This window comes from Protopterus annectens, chromosome 2.part1 (assembly GCF_019279795.1).
Source record: "Protopterus annectens isolate FY-2018-M chromosome 2.part1, PAN1.0, whole genome shotgun sequence".
Lineage (NCBI taxonomy): Eukaryota > Metazoa > Chordata > Ceratodontiformes > Protopteridae > Protopterus > Protopterus annectens.
The window spans coordinates 1,502,546,713-1,502,571,504 of NC_056729.1; the positions used below are offsets into that span (position 1 = coordinate 1,502,546,713).

At 41.6% G+C, this 24,792-nt stretch overlaps 1 protein-coding gene across 2 annotated transcripts in view; it reads left to right on the forward strand.

The window, feature by feature from the left end:
- Positions 1–24,792, forward strand: part of TSPAN18 (tetraspanin 18) — a 142,250-nt gene that overhangs the window by 110,519 nt on the left and 6,939 nt on the right. For both annotated transcript variants that reach the window (XM_044062965.1, XM_044062963.1), the window contains exons 5-6: positions 5,265–5,363; positions 22,203–22,379. In XM_044062965.1, coding sequence (XP_043918900.1) covers positions 5,265–5,363; positions 22,203–22,379 — 276 coding nt within the window. The remainder of the gene's footprint in view (positions 1–5,264; positions 5,364–22,202; positions 22,380–24,792) is intronic.

Below are 24,792 nucleotides of genomic sequence, written 5' to 3' on the forward strand. Positions count from 1 at the left end.
TGGCTACAGTAATTGCATTTTGCAGGCAAAGAAATATTCATATATATCCGTACCTGGATGATTGTCTAATTCAGGCAGAAAACCAGGCCATTCTTCTAAAACATCTGTCATTTGTAAAAAGGGTTCTAACTTGTCTAGGGTACACCATAAACAAAAAGAAATCACAACTGGTACCCTCTTCAAAAATTACATTCCTGGGTGCAAGCTTGAATACAACTGCCCAGATGGCTTACCTTACACCAGAAAAGCAAATTCATTTGGTGACTTACTTCAAACAGGTGGCCACAAAAGCCCTGCTATCTGCAAGACAAATTCTGCAAGCCTTGGGGTTCATGGCCTCCTGCATTCTTCTAATTCCATATGCAAGACTGCATATGAGGAAACTTCAGTGGTACTTAAAAAGTTTATGGAGTCAGCATTGTCACAGCCTGAAAACAATGATTCCTGTCATACCTTGCCTGCGCCTAGAGTTCCTATGGTGGGCAGAGGCCTGCCACCAAAACAAGGGACTGTCATTCACACCACCCCCTGCCGCCCAAACCCTAACTACTGACGCATCAGACTATGCATGAGGGGCTCATCTGGCAGGGAAGTGCATTCAGGGCAAATGGAGCCCAAATCAAATGCACCTTTGTATCAATCAAAAAGAAATGCTACCTGTACAGAATGCACTGACAGCCTTCAAGGACTACCTTCATCCAGGACAACTAATGGTAAAGACGGACAACACCACGGTTATGTAGTACATAAACAAGCAGGGGGGTACACATTCTTACCCCCTCTGCAGACTAGCCTTGGCATTGTGGAACACGGCCTTGAGCTACCAAGTACAACTACAAGCTCAATTCCTGCCAGGAAAGCTGAATATTCTGGCAGACGAACTAAGCAGAAATCTAATGGACCCACACGAATGGAAACTGGAACTACGGATTTTCAACATGTTGACACGTAAATGGGGGAGCCCAGACATAGATCTATTTGCCTAAGCTCAGAACTACCAGTTGGACATATTTTGCACAAGAACTCCTCACAAAAAAGCCTGGAAAGTGGATGCTCTGTCCTTCAGCTGGTAAAGCCTATCAGTCTATGCCTTTCCCCCTCTGTCTCTACTCTTCAAAGTTCTACTAAAAGTCAAAAAGGACAAACCAAATATGATTTTGATTGCTCCAGACTGGCCTCGCCAACACTGGTACCCACTCCTGCGCAGTGTGTCACAAATTTCTCCATGGCACCTGCCTCAGACACCTTCCTTATTGTCTCAGCAGGAGAACCTAATTCTGCACCCTCAGCTCCAAACATTGAATCTTGCAGCTTGGCTAATCATTTAAATTCCTCCTTAGCATCCCTCAGCAAACCTGTGATGGATGTCATTTTGGAGGCAAGAAGACCTAGTACTAGAAAATCTTATGCTGACAAATGGAAAAGATTGGAATCAATCTCAAGGGATGAGCACAGCAGCGCCCAATTTACCTCAGATTGTACAATACTTAACTGAGATGCTTTACAAGGACCTGTCTTTTTCTTCCATAAAAATCCATGCCTCAGCCATTTCAGCTCATTACAACACAGAACTCCCCTCTTCTCTCATCCTCTGCTAAAGCAGTATCTCAGAGGGGCCAAAAACTTGAGACCACCCAGGAGAGCTCCAACCCCTGCCTGGGACCTTAACTTTCTATCGGAGAAACTCACTCTGCCTCTTTTCGAGCCAGCTGCTACTGCAGACCTAAAATTTCTTTCCTGGAAAACAGCCTTCCTTTTAGCAATCACTTCAGCTAGAAGAATATCTGAATTACAGGCCCTTATGGCAGTGGAGCCTTTCATCATCTTTCATGCGGACAGAGTGTCACTCAGGACCAAGCCATCATCCATGCCCAAGGTGGTATCCAATGTGGCTCTTAATCAGTCCATTCATTTGCCAACTTTCTTTCCCAATCTACAGAACAAGGGAGAGTGGATTCTGCATTCATTGGATGTACACAGACAACTTAGATCCTACTTGGACAGGACTAAATCTCAAAGAAAATCTGAACAACTGCTGGTAGCATTTGCTGCAGGGGCAGAGGGGAAGGCTATTTCAAAACAAACCATTTCTAAATGGATAAGCCATCGTATTCATTTCTGCTATAGGCACCATGGAAAAACCTATCCCCAGGGGATCAGATCTCATTCCACTAGGGCTGCATCTACTTCTACAGCCTTTCTCAGAGGTGTTCCTACCAGGGATATTCTAGAAGCTGCTACCTGGAGTTCAGTTCATACTTTCACCAAGCATTATCACTTACCAATTTTCTCTAAATCCAGAGCTGGCACTGCCACTGCTGTTTTTCAGGGCCTTATAGCTGGTCCTAATGCTGTATAAATCCATCCTCCCAAGCTTAGCTTTGGGAATCTACCCAAATGTAATGACTGCAATAGTAAAACACGAAGAGCATAGTACAGTTGTGTACACTTACCATAAATATAGATGTTCGAGTGTATTCACTGTTGCAGTCCTGGTTACCCTCCCTCCAGCTCCGTTTTCTCTTATTATACCTCTACTTTCTTCTACTATGCTTAAAAACGTTTTTGGTGTATTTGCTTTTGTTTGGAGGTATATTTTTGTGTTTTTAATTTCTTATATATTTTGCTCCCCATTTGGGGTGCACCTGACTTCTGGGGCAAGAAAAACTGATGTAATGGCGTCAGCTGCATGTTTTATACCCCTGACGACCTGACGTCATGGAATAAGGGACAGCAATCGACACAGGACCCAAGACTTTGTTAATCAGGCCGACTGAGGGTAACCTGCCAGCAGATTATCCAAATGTAATGACTGCAACAGTGAATACACTCAAACATCTATATTTATGATAAGTGTACACAACTGTACTTTCTAGCCAGTTGAGCTTGGAGATATAACTGTGCAGTGGCGGGTCCTGTGTGGTTCACTGGTTGCAAATGTTGCAATTTTGTTGCGACAGGATTCAAGGTTACTGAGGTCAGTCTTTCTCAGCTTTGTGAATATGACAGAGCCATAGAGGAGGGATAGCAGGTGTGATTGAGCAGTGGCCAGCCTGGCACGTTGAGTAAGGTAAGATTTGGCAAGGTAGAGGGTGCCAAGTTTGATACGGACTTTTTGACTGACTTAAAAAAAAAAGAAAAGACTTTATCACTCTGTTAAATGCCTTTGTCCATTAACACAGACCATCAGAATTAACAGAATAAATAAATAACACTCATTCATATACCTTTCATTATCAAATTCCACTGGTCAATTGCACATCAAACTGTATCACTACCTATGAAATTCATAATCTTTCAAAAAATTTCACTTGTAAACAGACTGAAAAAACATTTAATAGCAAAATTTAAGTAAATGTTAATACATATTTTTTGTTTATATATATATATATATATATATATATATATATATATATATATATATATATATAATATTTTTAAGCTGTATACAAAATACATTGTGTTAAGCAAACCAATAAAGTAATTCATCACAGCCCTGCACTTCTCATTTTCAATACAGCCGCCCATATAAATAGATTTTCATTTAAACCCAGAGGGTTAGTAGCATCCAGTCTTAACTGCCGTTAGAGTTTGTAGTATTCTGTCTTAGTTTCCCATTGCCCTCCTCTTGGGTCAATGGGAATACCTTCAAGTACAAAGAATAAGAAAGTACTATTTTCAAATACCTTTGTGTGTTTATACAACGCATTAGTTTCAACCCTATTTTTGATATAATATAAATGCTCATACACTCCCTTTTTAATAACCTCTCGGTTTTCCCAACATAAAATTATGGGCAGTTTTTACAACAAGCAATGTAAATAACACCTCTTCTCAGGCAATTACAGAAAATGTTACTGCCCAATATCTTACCATTTGGACCTATTGCTATATGCTTTACATTAGCAATGTACGGCACTGCTTAAATGTCCCACATTTACACATCCCCAGTGGTAATCTCCTGGATGTATATCCCCCATATTTGTTTTTCACTTTAAAAACTTTTGACCCCTTTTATATACAAAAGGGGGGGGGGCTTGGAAAAAAAAAACTTGCGATGTGTTGGGTAAGTCTAAAACTATATCCCAATGTTTTAATATTATTTGCCTAACTATCTTATAATCTTGTGTATATTTCAGTGTAAAAGATTTATTAAAATTTTCCGCAGCACCTACTGTAGAACATTCACTCTCCTGTGCTTCTTTTTTGACCCATACCCAATAAAGGAATAAATTTAGTACCCCAAGCTAACTTTACTTCATCCGTACATTGCTGTGTAATTTCTTTGGGATAGCTCCTATGCAGGAACAGTTCTCTGATGTTATATCTTTCTGTCGAAAGGTCATCACAGTTTAATATCATTCTGGCTGTTTAACGATATTTCTTTTTTTTGTGTATAGGGTGATCACTATTTTAATGTATGTACGAGTTAGAAAAGTTATCATAATTTTTCTGAATAAGCATGCCTAGGTAATTAATCTCATGTAAACCTAAGAAAAATGTTAGTCTGATTAAGATAATCAATGAATTTTAACAAACTCTCTCTAGTATCAATACAAAATCTGAAGATATCATCCAAAAAACAGGTGTAGAGCCTACAATGTTAAAAATATGGTGAATTTAACACAAATTTTTGTTCCTGTATCCATAGTACAATGTTCTCATAAAAGGGGGTACATACTGTCCCATAACAACTCCACTTATCTGCTTAAAGAATTCATCTTCAAAATGAATGAAATTATTTATAAGCACTAACTCCATGCATTCTAAGACTAACTTCAATTGATGTTGGCTTAAAAATTCACATTTATGCAATCCCTCTACATACCGTTTTAACCCCTGTTCATGGGAAATAACAAAAAAAAAAGATTTACTATGCCTATATAAAACCTGAAGTAACCCTCTTAGAAAATGCCATGCATCAACCAAAATGTGCTTTTTCATATTAACAAACGGCTTTAATTTCCTATCCTTATAAACAGCCAATGGATGGGTTTTCGAACCTCCAGCTGCTACTAGCAGAATGTTTCCTGATTATTAATCATTCTGGATTAGAATTGGAGTATTGGCTAGTGTCTGAAAAATGCACATGGTTGAAATGTTCAGAAAATAATCTAGGGTTAACTGGACTAACTGCTGACTGGGCATCTCAACATGTGCTTTTTAAAATGTTATTGTTTGTGGTAACTTTTGTGAGTGTCCTAAGAGTTTGAGTTCAGAATTCTAATAACCACTGATTCTTACTGTGTGCATTTTGCTTTCAGCTAACTAGAGAATTCTTTACCAAAGAACTGAAAAAGCATTACATGGGCAGTAATAGTTCTGATGTCTTCTCAGCCACGTGGAACTCCATCATGATTGCGGTGAGTAGAAATAAAGTGCTTAAACAAGAATATTTCATGTCCTTTGCATAGGGTTTCCTGAGTAATATCCGAAGCTTGTGTAGAACACAGTTGCTTAATTTTTGATTGTTAAATTCAGAATCAGTAATTGTGAACAGGCTCTAACATCTACAATGGCTGTCAACTTTCTGTTGGAAATTCAAGGTGATGTTTCAGGTTATGAAAGTTTTGTACAGTAAATGACTCCGTTACCCAAGACGACCATTATATTCTCAGTTAACATCTCATCTCCCTTTGATGACAACAGTTTGTTGGAAACTTGTAATGTGCATATACAAAAATACCCAGCGTGCCCTTTAGATAATTAAGCTTATGTTCCTTTAAGATTTATCCTATGGTTCTGAGTAAATTCCCCAAGTCTCTTCCATACTGTGTCACCTGATCTAGTTGTTCAGTGTTATCGCATGACAAGAAATGTTGTGCCTAGAGTGCTGGTGTATCTAAATAAATTACAAATATCCGGGGTACCCTTTGTCATCAGTATTTATGGTCCTAAACCAGTGGGACAACTCAACATCTTAATCTGTGAGACAGTTTGCTATTTTTAATGTGGCTGTGAGAGCATGCTTATTTATTGTAGGCTTTTCAGACTAATTTTGAAATGTTTAAAATAACTTTGCTTTTGAAATACTACTGGTGTTATATTTTTCTTATATTGTAGCTTTAATGATTGTTTTTATTTGATAAACAGCTGCAGCATTAACATATTGTAACAGATTGTATACACATATACATACACACACACACACACAGCTGCGGTGGTGGTGCTGCGGTAGCGTTGTCGCCTCACAGTTAGACGTTGCCCGTTCGATTCTCAGTTAGCGTGTCTTCTGTGTGTCGACATGCGTGAATGGGCGTTCCTTCATTGAAGTTTGTGCGTTAGGTCCGGCAAGCCAGCACGTAAAAATCTACTGCCAATCATTAGCGGACCGGAGTTCCACTGTGGCGACCCCTAACCGGGAAAAGCCGAAAGACACACACACACACACACACAAATGTGTGTGTGTGCGTGTGTGCATGTGTGTTGATTAATGTTAACAGTTAAAAAGGAAGGTAGACAAACAGAGCAGCTCTACTGTTTGGATTTTAACTATTTTCTCCTGACTTAAGAATTAAAATAAAACTTATTTCAAGACTGTGAGTAAAACAGACTCTCCATGAAATGCATATGTGCATCTGTATTAAGAGAATTCGCAGTATTTATGCTATATCAAAGTATGAAAACAGTGGATATATTTTAAAGATTTATTTTGTTCTAATTAAACACTTGTCTACATATGCAAAATGAAATGACAGAAGCTTTAGGCCTGCCATCACATCAAGAAAGACAGTAGCTTTAGAGTGTGGAGAATCGCAAGAAGGTCCCTTGCTCAAAAGGTCCCTTGCTCAATCCCTGGTCAGAGTTGAAATTATGAAAGAATGCATGGGATCAAGAGATTTTGCAAGTCAAACCTCTCCTTCAAAAGGTCAAGAGTAGCTCTTAGAAATTTTTGGGCTTATCATGTGCTGCCCTGTCTGCCTTTTGTAGGGAGTAGTCAAGCTCATACTCACCCTTGGATGGCAAGGACAGGAGCAGAAAGGGTACAGGCTGGTATCTACTTGGGGGGTGTCTACAGTGTATTCCTGAACTTTCCATAACAGGGTGTCTAGAGCTTGACAACACTCAATCAGCTCATATAATAAGTTCTCAAGTCTCTCTGTAAAGGCTTAGCAGTTGAACTTGGTCATGGATAGTCTGCTGCTTTCACCCCTCCCCCCCACTGACCTGAGGAATGGTCATCAGCAGTAGTAGAATATTATCTGGTAAAGCTTCCAGTGGCACGTGGGCAGGTGTGTTTCTCCATTAACTGGACTCTAGCATCTCTACTTTCTCTCCAAGAATGATTGAACCAGTATTTGGAGAAAAAGGATAAGGAAGCAAGGATCATTGATCTCAAAAAGGATGAGGAAGCAAGGGTCACTGATCTCAAAAAGGATGAGCAAGCAAGGGTCACTGATCTCACAGATACTGTCCTAAAACATGTCGTTTGTGCAGTACGGAAGCAACCTACTGCACATCTGTCTACTCCCAAAAAGGTAGGTGCCTTCTAGATATCCTCAACAGAGTGTAACAAGATCATGACTGACCAGCCCAGGGCTGTACGTGTGTGAGCTCTCTTGTCTGTCTTACTTACTTGTAACTGTACCACCAGCCTTGCTACACTGTAGTGAGTTTATGACTTTGGACAGGATGGATTTCTCATTTTCCACTTTGGACCCTGAGTTCCTGAATTAACTATCTCACCTGCTCTAGTGTCAGTCCTCTCTTGAAAATCAGGCTTTGCAAAAACTGGCACAGCTCAGATTACAGAGTCAATGAGTCTTTGGAAAATACCCTGTAACCTTCATTAGTACTGATGTTCATCGTGCATACAGCTGCAGTCATCACACTTGGGTTATCCTGCCGTCAGGCGGGTCCTCGGTCGGCCGAATTCCAAAGTCTTGGTCCAGCGTCAGTTGTCGTCGCTTCTTCCCTGACGTCAGTGTGGCAGGGGCATAAAAGAGGCAGCTGACGCCATTTTCTTCTGTCTTTCTTGCCGCATGGTGCCCGAAGCAGAAGCAGTTCGCAAGTGCCGGTCGGCCAGCTCCTGAGATTTACGAACAGTATTTCAGCCGAAGTCTTCTTTAAAGCTAAGTACCCCGTTGGGGAAACTTTTCTTGCCTCAGACTGATGTCAGACAAAGTTAATAATTGCATTTCTTGTGGGAAGCAAGTACCGCATAAAGATTTTCACTCTTACTGTATACCTTGCTTAGGGCCAGACCACGACGTCTCGGCCTGCCATTTTTGTGCTAGGTTTAACAAGCGCACTATTAAGCGCCGGGTGGAGTTCGCCCTTCACTATTTTGGCAAAAAATGTAATTATGTCATGTCATCGGATGCACCGACGCCAGTTTTAGGCAAAAGACGCAAGGATAAGGACAGACATCCGAGTACTGAGATCACGCTTAGGCCGACTACCGGTTCTCCGGTTCTCAGCGAGGCGCCTACGCAGCCCCTGACTACCGATGAAGCAATTTTACTAGCGACTTCAGTACCCGAGGCCGCAGGATCCTCGGTCTCCATTCCCACTACAGATACCGATGCCACTCTTGGAGGGGAAACCGAAAATTCAGCAAGGCCTGCCATTACTGAAGGCATTTTCAAGCCTACCACCTCCTCTATTAAATCATTCACTAAAACTAAAGCTGCAATGAAAATTAAAAAACAGGGTCCTCAGACCCCCTCTCAAGGCCCCATGCCTAAAAAACAGATGCTTAAAATGGCTGAGGATTTGATTTCTCTCATCAGGGGTTCTCAACCCCCCTCAGACAAAAGACCCAGGTTGGAGGAAGACTACCCTTCTTCAGACCAGGCTTCTATTACCTCAGACCATTCTGAGGACCAGGATTACGCCTATTCCCCTTTTGAAGACTCTGATGCTGAGGAGTCCATTCCCTCGGTCTCCCCCCCTGAGGACTACTCTTTTGGGGAAACCCTGCATACATTGAGAGAGCACTTCCATTGGGAAGGCCAAGATTACTCAGATTCCAAGAAAAGGCTCAGGGAATTTCTACTACTTCCCCAGCATAGGCCCCTGGCTATCCCTCCTGTCTTAGATATTTTGGATGATGTGTACACAGAAGCCAGTCTTAATCCAGACTCATTACCTCCAGCCCCTGTTAAACCAGACAGATATTACTGGGTTCCTGATTCTCACCAGTTCCTTTATAAAAGCCATACTGCTGACCCAGAAGCAATTTCACAGGGTCCCAAGGGGATTAAGGCCTCTACTGCTAAAAACCTTTTACCTTCAGAGAGAGATTCTAGAGCATTAGAAAGGTGGGGGAAAAAGGTGTATACATCAGCCACTTTAACCATGAGGGCATTAAACTGTCAATTTCATATGTTAAAATACCAACAGTTCTTGCTATCTCAGCTGAAAAGCAAAATGACGCAAACAGAACAACCGGACTTGAAAGAGTTGCAGGATTTGTTGCATGGAGCAGAACAAGTGGGGAAACATACCTTGCAGTGTGGTTTTGATGCTTTAGAGGTCTCATGTAGGGCTACTGTCATGGGGTCTGCCATACGTAGACATGCTTGGCTCAAAGAGCAAACCTTACCAGATCATGTCAAAGCAAAACTATTAGAAGCACCACTACAAAAAGATGTATTGTTCGGTGTTAAAGCTGAGGAGGTACTAAAGAAAATGGAGGAAAAAGCGAAATCTATGCAAACAGTTAAAGATTTCTTGCAGGTACAGCCTCCATGCTTCAGCAGAAACTGGCCTTCAAAAAATTGGTCCTTTCCAGCCATGGACAGACCCCAAAGGAGCAGATACAGACACCCTAGGGGTAGAGGACAACCTCAAGGATCTTACAGAGCCAGACAGTGGCACTCACCAACCCCCAGAGGTGGAGAAGATAGACCACAGTCATTTAGAAAACAGACACAATGACTTTCCCCTATGCCTGCCAAACAAAGATATAATGGCAGCACCTTTGGGCGGAAAACTGGCCTTATTTTCAAAAAACTGGCACATTGTTACAAAGGACAAATGGATTCTGGATATTATAGACAGAGGCTACAGGTTCCACTTTCACACCCTTCCAAAAATGAGAGGCATGCCAAACCTGCCACAAAATCAATGGGCAGAGGCACAAAGGCAAATTTCCGCTCTCATGAATATGAAAGCAATTCAAGAGGTACCTGCAAAAGAACAAGGTCAAGGTTTTTATTCAAGACTATTTCTGGTACCAAGGAAGGACAAAGACTGGAGACCCATCTTAGACCTATCTATTCTAAACACATATCTAGAGGTACCAAAATTCAAGATGCTCACATTACAGCAGCTTCTTCCCATGCTGGGCAAGGAGTCTTGGCAGGTAACGTTGGACCTCAAGGAGGCATACCTGTATGTCCCTATCAGACAAGATTGCAGAAGATACCTCAGATTTCTTGCAGGTTCAACCCATTACCAATTCTCTGCATTGCCCTTTGGCTTATCTACTGCGCCCAGAGTGTTTACGAAATGCCTGGCATCAGTAATTGCCTTCTGCAGACAATGAGGAATCCAAATCTACCCATATCTGGACGACTGCCTGATCCAAGCAGACAGAAAGGACATTCTATTGCAACATCTGGCATTTGTAATAAAACTGTTAAACTGCCTGGGATACACAGTGAACAAAAAGAAATCAAAACTAATACCTTCTCAACAGATAATTTTCCTGGGTGCCAGCTTAAATACAACAACCCAGATGGCCTACCTCACGCCAGACAAACAAGGGCAACTGTCTCAATACTTCATCAAAATGGCAACTTTAACCAGGCTAACTGCAAGGAAAATCCTGCAGGCTCTGGGGTTCATGGCATCTTGCATACTACTAATACCATTTGCAAAGCTGCATATGAGGAAACTACAATGGTACCTAAAAAACTTATGGTCTCAACACAGCCACAGCTTGGAAACAATTATACCACTCATTCCATGCCTTCAAAAGGACTTTTTGTGGTGGGCTCAAGCATGCCAAAGAAACACAGGTCTTCCTTTCTGTTTACCACAAGCAACTCAAATCATCACAACAGATGCCTCAGACTATGCCTGGGGAGCACACATGGCAGGTCAGTGCATTCAGGGAAAATGGTCCCAAAAAGAAATGCACCTACACATCAACCAAAAGGAGATGCTAGCCATGCAAAATGCTCTTACGACCTTCAAAGACCTACTGCATCCAGGCCAGCTATTAATAAGGACAGACAGCACCACAGTCATGTGGTACATAAACAAACAGGGGGGGACTCATTCATACCCCCTGTGCAGGCAAGCTATGACCCTGTGGAACACAGCACTGGAAATTCAAATTCAACTACAGGCACAATTCCTGCCAGGGAAGGAAAACACACTGGCAGACAACTTAAGCAGAAATATGACAGACCCACACGAATGGAAGTTGCATCCTCAAGTCTTCTCAAAGATAACTCGGCATGGGGACAGCCAGACATAGATCTATTTGTTACCCACAGAAATTACCAGTTGGAGAAATTCTGTTCAAGGACCTATCATCCACAGGCCTGGAAAGTGGACGCACTCTCTTTCAATTGGACATCATTGACAGTCTATGCCTTCCCGCCTCTACCTCTTCTGGCCAAAGTCCTATTAAAAACCAGAGCAGAGAGGCCACAAATGATTCTCATTGCTCCAGACTGGCCACGACAACACTGGTATCCTCTCCTAAAGAGCCTGTCACACTCACCACCATGGATCCTTTCTCAAGTTCCTCTTCTGTTGTCCCAGCACAACTACAAGACCCTTCACAGCCAGCTCAGAACTCTAAATCTAGCTGCATGGAGAATACCTTAATTTACCAACAGACTCCCCTCTCCAAGGAGATACAGGATGTCATCTTGGAGACCAGGAGACCCTCTACTAGAAAAACCTACTCCGCCAAATGGAAACGATTTTGTTCCTGGAATCAAGCAAAGGGTCAGAATCCTTGGGTAATAAATATACCTCAGATTTTACAGTACCTAACTGAGATGTTAAACAGTGGCCTTTCCTTCTCTTCTATCAAGATCCACGCTTCAGCCATTTCAGCTCAATACAATACGGATCCTCCTTTATTCTCACATCCTCTATTAAGGCAGTTCCTCAGAGGGGCAAAAAATATAAAACCCCCACGGAAACCACCAGCTCCAGCTTGGGACCTCAACTTCATATTGGAAAAGCTGACACAGCCTCCTTTTGAGCCGGCTTCTTCAGCAGAGCTACAATACTTGTCATGGAAAACAGCCTTCCTTCTGGCTATTACATCAGCACGCAGGGTTTTGGAGCTACAGGCCCTCATGGCTGTGCAACCATTCATCATTTTCCATCAGGACAGGGTTTCCTTACGAACCAACCCTACCTTCATGCCAAAGGTAGTATCCAGTGTGGCCTTGAATCAGGCTATTCATTTACCTACCTTTTATCCAAATCCACAGAACAAAGGAGAGAGGCTTCTACACTCCTTGGACATTCACAGGCAACTTCGTTATTACTTGGACAGAACAAAGTCATTCAGAAAATCTGAGCAGCTCTTTGTGTCCTATGCTACAGGTGCTCAAGGAAAGGCGATTTCCAAACAAACTATTTCAAAATGGATAGCCCACTGCATACGCTTTTGTTACTCATTTCATGGAAAATCAGTGCCTGTATACATCAGATCCCACTCCACCAGGGCTACAGCTACCTCAGCAGCTTTCCTCAGGGGGGTCCCTACCAAGGATATTTTGGAAGCAGCTACTTGGAGTTCAGTGCACACTTTCTCCAAGCACTACCACCTACCACTATACTCAAAATCTAGAGCAGGCTTTGCCACAGCAGTCATTCTAGCCCCTCCTAATTCCACTTAGTACCAGCCACCCTTACTTAGCTTTGGGATTCTACCCAAGTGTGATGACTGCAGCTGTATGCACGATGAACATAGTACAGTTTTGTACCTACCATAAATGTAGATGTTCGAGTGCGCATACAGCTGCAGTCCAGGTTACCCTCCCTCCATCCCCTCTTAGGACAGGGCTTATGACTAACACCTTCAACATACAACCTATTTGGGGTATTCCTTTATGGTGTATTTGCTTGCAACTACTGTTTTGATTTATCTACTTATGTATGTTTGCATGACATCATGTTTTGCCTTCCTTTCTGGGGGCACCTGACATCTGGGGCAAGAAAAACTGAAGAAAATGGCGTCGGCTGCCTCTTTTATACCCCTGCTGCACTGACGTCAGGGAAGAAGTGACAACAACTGACGCCGGACCAAGACTTTGGAATTCGGCCGACCGAGGACCCGCCTGACGGCAGGATAACCCAAGTGTGATGACTGCAGCTGTTTGCGCACTCAAACATCTACATTTATGGTAGGTACAAAACTGTACTTTTCCTATAGCCTACAATATTTTTAACTGTGTGTATGCTGTGACTTAAGCAGTAGGCATAGCAGTCTGCCAATTTCAAGTGGCATGGGTGGGACTGTCCTTATTTAAAGATGACCTGTGGCAGACATTTCTAGATACCTCTTCAAGGATGATGGCTTTTTTTAAGGCTTTTAGGGACCATTGCAAAGATCTCCAAAAATAACAGAAGTAATGCTTAGTGTTCTGGAGTATTTGTGTAAGACAGCACTAGCTTCCATTTCTCTTAGTAATGCTAATCCAGTACCCCAAGAAGTAGCCCTGTTGTAGGACATGGAAGGCTTACAAGCACCAGGTATTACTGCCTTCCCTTGTACCACCCACAAAGTCACCCAGGAGGTATACTCAACAGGCACTGCCATTACTTTATTGCAAGTTATTTTTTCAAGTTTGCTTCATCTTGGAAAACCAATAGGACCATTGGGCTTTGGGCAGTGCCTTGATTGATTGCATCTTACAGTTATTAGCTCCTCCCTCGAAAGAAGCTCTCTTTAAAGACCAGTCAGTCTCAGCTCCATATTGAAAAAAAAAAAAATCCCCCCAAAATTGACTAAAAGCCCAGAGAAGAACAAACCTCAAAACATTTTCTTCTCCTTAAAACATCTTTTTTGGTATATATAAGTCTGAGGGTGGAGGTGCCCCCTGCACCCCTGAACTTATGTATACCATCTCCCAGTTCATTATAACTTGGAGAAAAGGTAATATTCCAAGAAATGTCATCTTGGACTTGGTATGTATAAGCCCATTGTTTCGGCCATTCAGTCTCCACATTTCAGGGCTCACTCTAACGGGTCCCAGCAATTCAAATGGTTACTGTCGGCTTCTGCATACATTCCAAAAGAGGTGTGGACTGTACTCCTTTAAGGGTCTGTAAAACCTCTTACTCATTTGTAGAGATGCTTGACATTTACAAAAAGAGAAATGAAAGATTCTATCTCATCTTGACCTTTTTCTGGAAGTGACAAGAGGAAGTTCAGCCTATCCTTGAAATCACTGACCTCAATGACCTTAATCTGTATATCAAATTCTGGCATAGTCTTTCGGGGGGGGTGTCATTCCCTTCATGTGACTAAAGTCCTGGATGTCACTGGACATAATACATGCCTTTTGGCATATATTTGTCTGGTATTCTTTCATGATCTCCCTTAATTTCCTTATCAGACAGCTTTCCTTTTAATACAGAGTGTTGCCTTTTGGTCAGCATTTAACTGTTTAAGCAGTGACTTAATAGGGATGTTCTTCATGTTTCACTGTTGCTGTCATTACATTTGGGTTATCCTGCTGGCAGGTTGCTCTCAGTCGGCCTGAATTCCAAACTCTTGGGTCCTGCGTCGGTTGCTGTCACCTCTTCCCTGACGTCAGGTCATCAGGGGTATAAAAGATGCAGCCAACGCCATTTTATTCAGTCTTTCTTGCCACGTGGTGCCCGAAGCAGAAGCAGTTCGCAAGTGCCAGTCAGCCAACTCCTGAGATTTTCGTGTTCGAGCTTCAGATCCAAAGTCTTCATTAAGAGCTAAGTGCCCCGTTGGGGAAACTTTTTCTTGCTCCAGACCAATGTCAGAAAAAGTTAATAATTGTATTTCTTGTTGGAAGCAAATACCTCATAAGGACGTTCATTCTTACTGTATTCCTTGCCTAGGCTCTGACCACGATTTTGCTAGTTGTTGGTTTTGTGCTAGATTTAAGCAACGCACTATTAAGCATCGGTACGATTTTGCATTAAGCTATTTTGGGCGAAGATTTAATTATACAATGTCGTCGGTTAGCCATCCGACTATCAGAGTTCACAAAAAACACAAAGAAAAAAACAGGCAATCGAGTTCCAAAACCGATGACCAAGCTTCTCCTAAGCAAGTCGCCGGTTTGTCGGTTCTCAGTGAGGCGCTTTCACAGCCCCTGACACCCGGTACTTCAGAGTCACAGGCCGCTACCGACTCCCATGTGGAGTCAGCCAGGCCGCTGGAAACTCAAGGTATTGGAGCCTCGGAGAATATTCCCTCAGATGGGTCTGGAGCCGCTGAGCAGGCATTGGCTTATGAGGGTGTATTCAGACCTAAACAATTATATATTAAACCGACTTCAAAGACAAAGACTAAAACACCTTTAAAGGCAAAGAAACAAGTTCACCAGCCACAAGGACAGGCCTCCATGCCCAAAAAACAGATGCTCAAAATGGCCGAAGACTTAATTACCTTGATCAGGGGTTCCCATCCCCCTCCTGATAAGAGGCTCAGGCAAGAGTCTGACTATGAATCTTCATATCAGGTTTCCATTTTTTCTGATTCCTCTTCTGATCAAGAATATTCTCTTCCCCCCATGAGGATTCTGATGCTGAAGAATCAATTCTTTCAGCTTCTCCTCCTGAGGACTACTCTTTTGGGGAAACCTTGCATACCATGAGGGAGCACTTCCACTGGGAGAGACACGATTTTTCAGAATCTAAGAAAAGGGTCAGTGACTTCCTTTTACTACCTCAAAACAGGCCTCTAGCTATTCCACCTGTGTTGGACATTGTAGATGATGTGTTCTCGGAGTCTAGTCTGACCCCTGACTCTTTACCTCCAGCTCCTGTTAAGCCGGACAGATACTACAGGATCCCTGACTCACATAAATTCCTTTTCAAAAACCCCACCTCAGACACAGAAACTATTTCTCAGGGTCCAAAAGGGATCAAGGCTTCTACTGCAAAAAACCCTACCCCCTCTGACAGGGATTCTAGGGCACTGGATAGATGGGGAAAAATATTTACACATCTGCTACTTTGGCTGTAAGGGCCTTAAATTGCCATTTTCATATGCTCAAATATCAGCAGTATATCATGACACTGCTTAAACAGAAAATTATAGCAAATTCTGAATGTGCAGAAAACAAAGAAATGCAGGATTTATTGCATGCAGCTGAACAAGTTGGAAAGCATACTTTGCAATGTACGTTTGATTCTCTGGAGGCCTCCTGCAGGGCCGCTGTTATGGGTTCTGTCATTAGGAGGCATGCTTGGTTAAAGGAACAAAATCTGCCTGACCATGTCAAAGCAAAATTGTTAGATGCTCCTTTACAACATGATACCTTGTTTGGTGTTAAGGCAGAAGAGGTGTTAAAGAAAATGGAGGACAAAGCCAAATCTATGCAAACGGTCAAGGATTTCTTACAGGTACAGCCACCTAGATTTAGCAGACATTGGCCTACAAAGAATTGGTCCTTTCCAGTCTCAGACAGACCTCAAAGTGGCAGATCCAGATGGCCTAGAGGCAGATCACAGCCGCAAGAATCCTACAGGGAGTGCCTCTACCTCCAAAGGTGGAGAAGACAAAGCACAATCATGCAGGAAACAGTCCCAATGACTTCCCCCTGCCTGCACCAAACACTTATCTTCTGGCAGCACCCTTAGGGGGAAAACTAGCACTTTTTTCTCAAAATTGGCACATTATAACCCAGGACAAATGGGTTCTAGACATAGTGTCACAAGGCTACAAGTTTCATTTCCATACCCTGCCAAGGGCAAACAGTTGGCCAGATCTGCCAAAAAATCAATGAGCAGAAGCTCAAAAACAAGTCGCAGCTCTCATGGACATGAGGGCTATTCAACAAGTGCCACAGCAAGAGCAGGGACAAGGATTTTACTCAAGACTGTTCTTGGTACCAAGAAAGGACAAAGCATGGAGACCGATACTGGACCTATCTATTCTAAACACTTTCCTGGATATACCAAAATTCAAGATGTTGATCTTACAGCAGCTTCTGCCCATGCTGGGCAGCAAGGCTTGGCTCGTGACTTTAGACCTAAAAGAGGCATACCTGCATGTCCCAATCAATCATGCAGAAGATACCTCAGATTCAAGGCTGGCTCAAAGCATTACCAATTCTCTACACTGCCCTTTGGCTTATCTACTGCACCCGGGGTTTTCACAAAGTGCCTGGCACCAGTAATTGCTTACTGCAGACAAAGAGGAATACAAATATATCCTTACTTGGATGACTGCCTCATACAAGCAGAGAACAAGGACATTCTAGTACAGCATCTGACGTTTGTGATAAAACTTTTAACATGCCTAGGGTACACAGTCAACAAAAAGAAATCAAAACTAGTACCCTCTCAAGAGATAATATTCCTGGGTGCAAGCTTAAAAACAACTGCCCAGATGGCTTCTCTTACTCCAGACAAACAAAGGCAACTGACTACCTATTTCAAGGAAATGGCAACAAAGGCCCAGTTATCTGCAAGAAAGATTCTGCAGGCTTTGGGCTTCATGGCATCCTGCATCTTACTAATTCCATATGCAAGACTGCATATGAGGAAAATTCAATGGTACCTGAAAAGTGTCTGGACACAACATTGCCACAGTCTGGAAACAATGATTACTCTAATTCCCTGCCTGCAACAGGAGTTTCGATGGTGGACAAAGGCTTGTCACCAAAACAAGGAACAGCCATTCCTCACTACCCCCAGCCAGGCAGAGCCTAACGACGGATGCCTCGGATTATGCCTGGGGGGCACACATGGCAGGAAGAGGCATTCAGGGCACCTGGTCCACAAACCAAAAGCATCTACATATCAATCAAAAAGATATGCTAGCTGTTCAAAATGCCCTGACAGCCTTCAAGGACCTACTTCATCCGGGACAACTACTGATAAAGACAGACAACACCACAGTCATGTGGTACATAAACAAGCAGGGGGGCACTCATTCTTATCCCCTGTGCAGGTAAGCCGTGGCTTTATGGGACACAGCATTGACTTACCAAGTTCATCTACAGGCACAATTCCGGCCAGGAAAGGAAAATACTCTGGCAGATGAACTAAGCAGAAACCTCAAGGATCCCCACGAGTGATACCTGGTTCCACAAGTCTTCAGCATGATAACAAAGAAATGGGGATGCCCAGACGTAGATCTATTTGCCTCCCCTCACAACAATCAACTAAAAAGATTCTGCACAAGGACCTATCACAGACAAGCTTGGAAAGTGGACGCCTTATCTTTCAACTGGACAAACCTATCAGTATATGCCTTTCCTCCACTGCCTCTTCTCCCCAAGGTACTCCTAAAATTCAGACAGGAGAAACCAAAAATGATTCTGATTGCCCCAGACTGGCCACGCCAGTACTGGTATCTGATCTTAAGGAACTTATCCCAATGCTCAGCCTGGACCTTACCTCAAATACTTCATCTACTGTCCCAGCAAAACAACCAGATTCTGTGCAGCCAGCTCAGGACCCTAAACCTGGCAGCATGGCAGATAATGTAGCCATACAAACCACACCTCTCAGTAAAGCTGTGATGGATGTCATTTTAGGCCTAGTACTAGAAAATCCTATGCTGGGAAATGGAAGAACCAAGCTCAAAGAACTGATACAGCTGTCCCAAATATTCCTCAGATTTTTCAATACTTAACTGAGATGCTGGACAAAGGCCTATCTTTTTCATCAATTAAATCCATGCCTCTGCCATTTCGGCTCATTACAATACAGAGCCATCAATCTTTTCTCATCCTTTATTAAGGCAGTACCTCAGAGGAGCCAAAATTTTAAAGCCTCCAAGGAGAACACCAATACCTGCATGGGACCTCAATTATGTCTTGGAAAAACTCACCTTACCTCATTTTGAGCCAGCTGCTACTGCGGATATAAAGTTCTTATCTTGGAAAATAGCTCTGCTCCTAGCAATAACTTCTGCAAGATGAGTTTCAGAGCTACAGGCACTCATGGCTGTGGAACCCTTTATCGTTTTTTATCCAGACAGGGTCTCTCTGAGAACAAACCTTACATTTATGCCTAAGGTGGTATCCAGTGTAGCCCTTAACCAGACAATTAATTTGCCAACTTTTTATCCAAATCCACAGAACAAGGGGGAGAAAATTCTGCATTCTTTGGATGTACACAGACAACTTAGATTCTACTTGGACAAAACTAAAGTTTTCAGAAAGACAGAACAATTACTAGTGGCATATGCCACACCATCACAAGGAAAGGCTATCTCCAAGCAGACTATTTCAAAGTGGATAGGTCACTGCATTCATTTCTGCTACTCACAGCATGGCAAACCAGTGCCTAAGGGCATTAGGTCACATTCAACCAGAGCTGCAGCCACTTCAGCCTTTCTCAGGGGAGTACCAACCAAAGACATTTTAGAGGCTGCTACTTGGAGTTCAGTGCATACCTTTACAAAACATTGCAATCTGCCTCTTTACTCTAAATCCAGGGCAGGCTTTGCCACTGCAGTTCTGCAGGGCCTCATAGCCACTCCTAATGCTGTTTAGCTCCAGCCCCCCCAACCATAGCTTTGGGACTCAACCCAAATGTAATGACTGCAACAGTGAAACATGAAGAACATAGTACAGTTGTGTACACTTACCATAAAGGTAGATGTTCAAGTGTATTCACTGTTGCAGTCCAGGTTACCCACCCACCATCCCCCTTAATTTTGCTGGAACTTATCTTTACTTCTCTAATTTATACAACCTAGGTGGTGCATTTGCTTATAGATTAAGGTAAAGCTTATTTTGGTGCATGTATGTCTTATTTACATAATTTTAGCCTACCCTTTTGGGGGCACCTGACATCTGGGGCAAGAAAAACTGAATAAAATGGCGTTGGCTGCATCTTTTATACCCCTGACGACCTGACGTCAGGGAAGAGGCGACAGCAGCTGATGCAGGACCCAAGACTTTGGAATTCAGGCCGACTGAGGGCAACCTGCCAGCAGGATAACCCAAATGTAATGACTGCAACAGTGAATACACTCGAACATCTACATTTATGGTAAGTGTACACAACTGTACTTTCTGTATCTCTGCCACATACAAAAATTATTCCCTGCACTGGACTTGTGCTTCATGACTGACCAGCCTCCTATTTGTGCCACCTGGTTCAGTGATTGAAATGTGATTCAAAACTGGAGCAGATATTTGAGTAAAGGCCTGCCCAGGAATAACAGCAAAGCCAGTGAAAAAATAAATCCTAGAATGTCTACCAAGGGTGTAAAAAGAAAGATTTTATTATTGTAAAAAGGGTAAGCACTTTCATGGTATAAACTGCTTCTTCAGACCATCAGCATAATCTACTGTGACAAAAGATAAAGCTTTAAATAACCCTGACCTCCAATCATATATTTTCAAATAAAATATGTAAAAAAAAAAAAACACTCACAAAATCACCAGTCATATAATCATAACTGCCTACCAATCAAATCCAATCCTTCTCACAAACTTAATATTATAGGTACAGCACCTCGCTGTAGTCCAATCAAAAAACACTTCATAATTAATTAATAATTAATCACAACAACATAACTGAACCAACTCTGCATCAATTGGTAAAAAACACCTAATAACTTGAATAGCAAACATCACTGATTCACCGAAGAATGATTAGTGCTCGATCATTCTTAGAAATGTTGGTCGATCACACAGGGTTGAGAATACATTTCTCCCATAACATATTTCTTCTCCAACTCACCTGCAAAGATCAGAGTAAGCATTTTTCTGGTGTCATGTACCCTATGTACCCCCTATGTGGAGGGCAAGTTCCACACATGCGCTGAAACTTACTAACTTCACAGAGTGGAAAGGAGAAACTCGTCAGTAAAGCACGCAGTAATCTTACACAAACAGTGATTGTGCAGTTTGTGGGATTCTAGCTGTCAGTCTGCAACAAAAGTAATTACAGCTAGTTGTGCAAAGCAAGTTAAATCCTGATAAAGTGGATATCCATCACTGGTAGGGAAACATCACACTTTGATCATTGGTAAACACATCCTCTGCTAAGTCCTCCATAGACTTTCTTGTTTTGAGACACATGATAGAATTGCATTTTATTTTCATGGGGTCACCTTCAATTCTTCTAAGACTTCATCTAAACATAAATAATCTAAAAAGTGATCCAATAACACTATCTTATCATAGCCTCCACTACAATCAGTTACAACTCTGATAATAAGGAAACCTTATGATTTTGTGATCACTGGTGTTAAGTTTTCTTAGAGACTTATAAATAATATTGCAGTTGGTTTTACCATAGCTGGTGGTGCACATTCAGTGTTTTTTGTTTTCTTTTTTTCCCTTATTTTGCGACCATTAGGTTGGTATATAAATTTAGATATACATTCAAGAAAATATTTTTTTCTGTTATACTGGGTTTAGACAAACTTTATGTTAGACCACCTTTGCTTCAATCACTTGTGTTTAGATATTCTGTATTTAGATCACATGATGTATACTACTCACCTGAATTTTCTAGACATGTCCAAGTAGTACCTGTTTGTAAAGGTGCAGAAGTAATGTGGCCTAAGAAATACATCCATCTCACTAGTTTTGATAAATTACTCATAGAAACATACTGGTGTTAATTTTTGTTTCAGAGATATAATTTTCACACTTTTATTTTTTCTTTTTATTGCTATTCCATTATATACTACTACTTGGGCATTGTATACAACTACTCTCCTTTTTTTGTGCAGTTTAATACTGATGGCTGGCTAGAGAAAAAACATGTCTGATGATCAAACAAAACTAGGAATCTTCTCTCTTCTGTCCTATGGCCTTTTGCAGAGTTTATGCATATGATTGTACAGTGACATCCGTGTAGTATATAGTGCCTTATAATTAACATTGCTTTGGAGACTATTTGCACCTTCTCAGAACAGAGATTGTATGATATTTCTTTGCATGGAATTGTATTCATCCCTGAGTTAAAGCAACAACTGAAAAACTCAGTGCTGATATGACAGGATAGCTGTACTTCAGCATGGATTAGCATTTGCAATGCACTGCATGTCTGCTTTGCAGTCTAGTAGAATTAATAGATTTACATTTATGTTGTTTTGTCAGTTTGGCTGTTGTGGAGTAAATGGGCCTGAAGATTTTGAAGAGACGATAAACTTCCCAACCATGCCTAATCAGAATGTGCCAGAAGCTTGCTGTAAGCGAGACCTTCATCTCCGTCAGGTAACCACTGATTACCGTGAGGAGTGCCTGCAGGGCAAGGAATCATTCTACAATAACCAGGTAAATTCTGCTCATGGCCCTTTGTTTAACCTAGTACAGAGCACAGTCACAGAGCAACAGTTTTGGAAAGTCAGTCAGTAATATCCATGTTTAAAACTGAGCTGAAGAGATAAATGATGCTCAACAAACCTGTCTGCATATATATATATATATATATATACTGTATATCAATCAAATTTAAAGTGCATATTAATTTTTCTTGTTCTGTTGTGTACTTTGTTTGTGACTTGGCAACTCACTTCTGTTTTGGTCAATGTTTTGTGATTCTTTCCTGGCTTGTCTGCTGTTTGTCTTTGGAATCCTGTGGCCAACTCTTTCTTTCTGGACATTGCCTGGTAAAAACATTATTTTTGTCAAAGTGGGTAACATGGTATCAGAAGTGCTGTGTGTGTGTGTGTGTGTGTGTGTGTGTGTCAGAGAGAGACCAGAAAGCTACATTTTCTTTAACTCCATTTAAGCTTCAGAGTGCTGCTTAAGAGAGGTTATAGCACTTGGCACATCGTTTCTCTGATGTCTTCCTAATCGCAGTATTTCTGTGATGTTTTCCCAATCGCAGTATTTCTGTGATGTTTTCCTAATCGCAGTATTTCTGTGATGTTTCCCTAATCACAGTATTTCTGTGATGTTTTCCTAATCGCAGTAGTTCTGTGATGTTTTCCCAATCGCAGTATTTCTGTGATGTTTTCCTAATCGCAGTATTTCTGTGATGTTTTCCTAATCGCAGTATTTCTGTGATGTTTCCCTAATCACAGTATTTCTGTGATGTTTTCCTAATCACAGTATTTCTGTGATGTTTTCCTAATCGCAGTATTTCTGTGATGTTTGTATTTCTGTGATGTTTGTATTTCTGTGATGTTTTCCTAATCGCAGTAGTTCTGTGATGTTTTCCTAATCGCAGTATTTCTGTGATGTTTTCCTAATCGCAGTATTTCTGTGATGTTTTCCTAATCGCAGTATTTTCTGTGATGTTTTCCCAATCGCAGTATTTCTGTGATGTTTTCCCAATCGCAGTATTTCTGTGATGTTTTCCTATTTGCAGTATTTCTGTGATGTTTTCCCAATCGCAGTATTTCTGTGATGTTTTCCTATTTGCAGTATTTCTGTGATGTTTTCCTAATCGCAGTATTTCTGTGATGTTTTCCTAATCGCAGTATTTCTGTGATGTTTTCCTAATCGCAGTATTTTCTGTGATGTTTTCCTAATCGCATTATTTTCTGTGATGTTTTCCTAATCGCAGTAGTAGCCCAAAGGAAACCACAATGAGTAAAGAAGCAACGGAAATATAATTCATACTGATGGAGCAAATATCCTAGCATCTCTGGTGTAAATGGACCACTTTAAAGAGCAATGCCATTTCTATAACTATGGCAAAGATTTAGCAGGCTTGAGGCAGCCTGCTTAATGCTGTTCACTGTGAAAAGAAGTATATTAGTTTGTAGTGGAATGGACAAAGGATGGAGATTATAACTTTATATATCAGCTGAAGTTAACCATTCAAGCCTAACTTGTCAGATAACAAACAAAATAAAGAACATTAAGTACAACAAATCCAGTTAACTATAACATCGATCTATTGTTACGGTATTGCAGCCATCATTGTAAGTTAGTGGTTGTACCCCTATGGGATATGGTTATTCTGTGCATCTGTCATATTTATGCTTAATTTCATCATCGAGATATTTTGCCATATTCAAAGATTTTACATTATTTAGAAGCTATTTTCACTGCATGCAAATCATAAGATATTTTTCTTTCTGTGTGTTATTTATAGTGTAGTATTATCCTGGGGGAGGGGGCTATCAAAATTTTCACATATTTGGATAGCCATCACTATGAACCAGTGAGTTTTGGGTATGGTCATGACAGACTGCATTTTAGAGATCATAGAGTCTTCCGTAGAAAAAGTTCTGCTGATAGACAAAATGATCTGATGGATCTACTTCAGTAGATCAAACTTTTAAATGTTCAAAGACGATAACATTGAACATTTAAAAGTTCGAAAACTGAAGGAAAAAAAAAACTAAACCTGCGTAGCAGGGGGCCAAGCCCTCTTGTGCCCCCCCCCACATGGGGGGCTGCGCCCCAACACCCCCGCTACTTAAATATACCAACTCTGAGATCGCACTACATTGTGGAAAAGGGAAATCTTCCCATTCCGCACTATACGCAGATCTCCATTCAGTCTGTTCGAACTTATAAAAGTTCGATCATATGGTCTCGGCCATATGAGATTCAAACTTTTAAAGGTTCGATCTACTGAAGGGGACTCGATCTGACAGTTCTTAAAGCAGACCCAAACTCCACTGTTGAAAGGTGTCTTTAGAGTCTGTTTCTCATTAAGAATAACCATCACCTTCTACTGAATATACTTAAGTCCCATTCACTTGATAGTCAAGCTATACAGTGGTTCAAG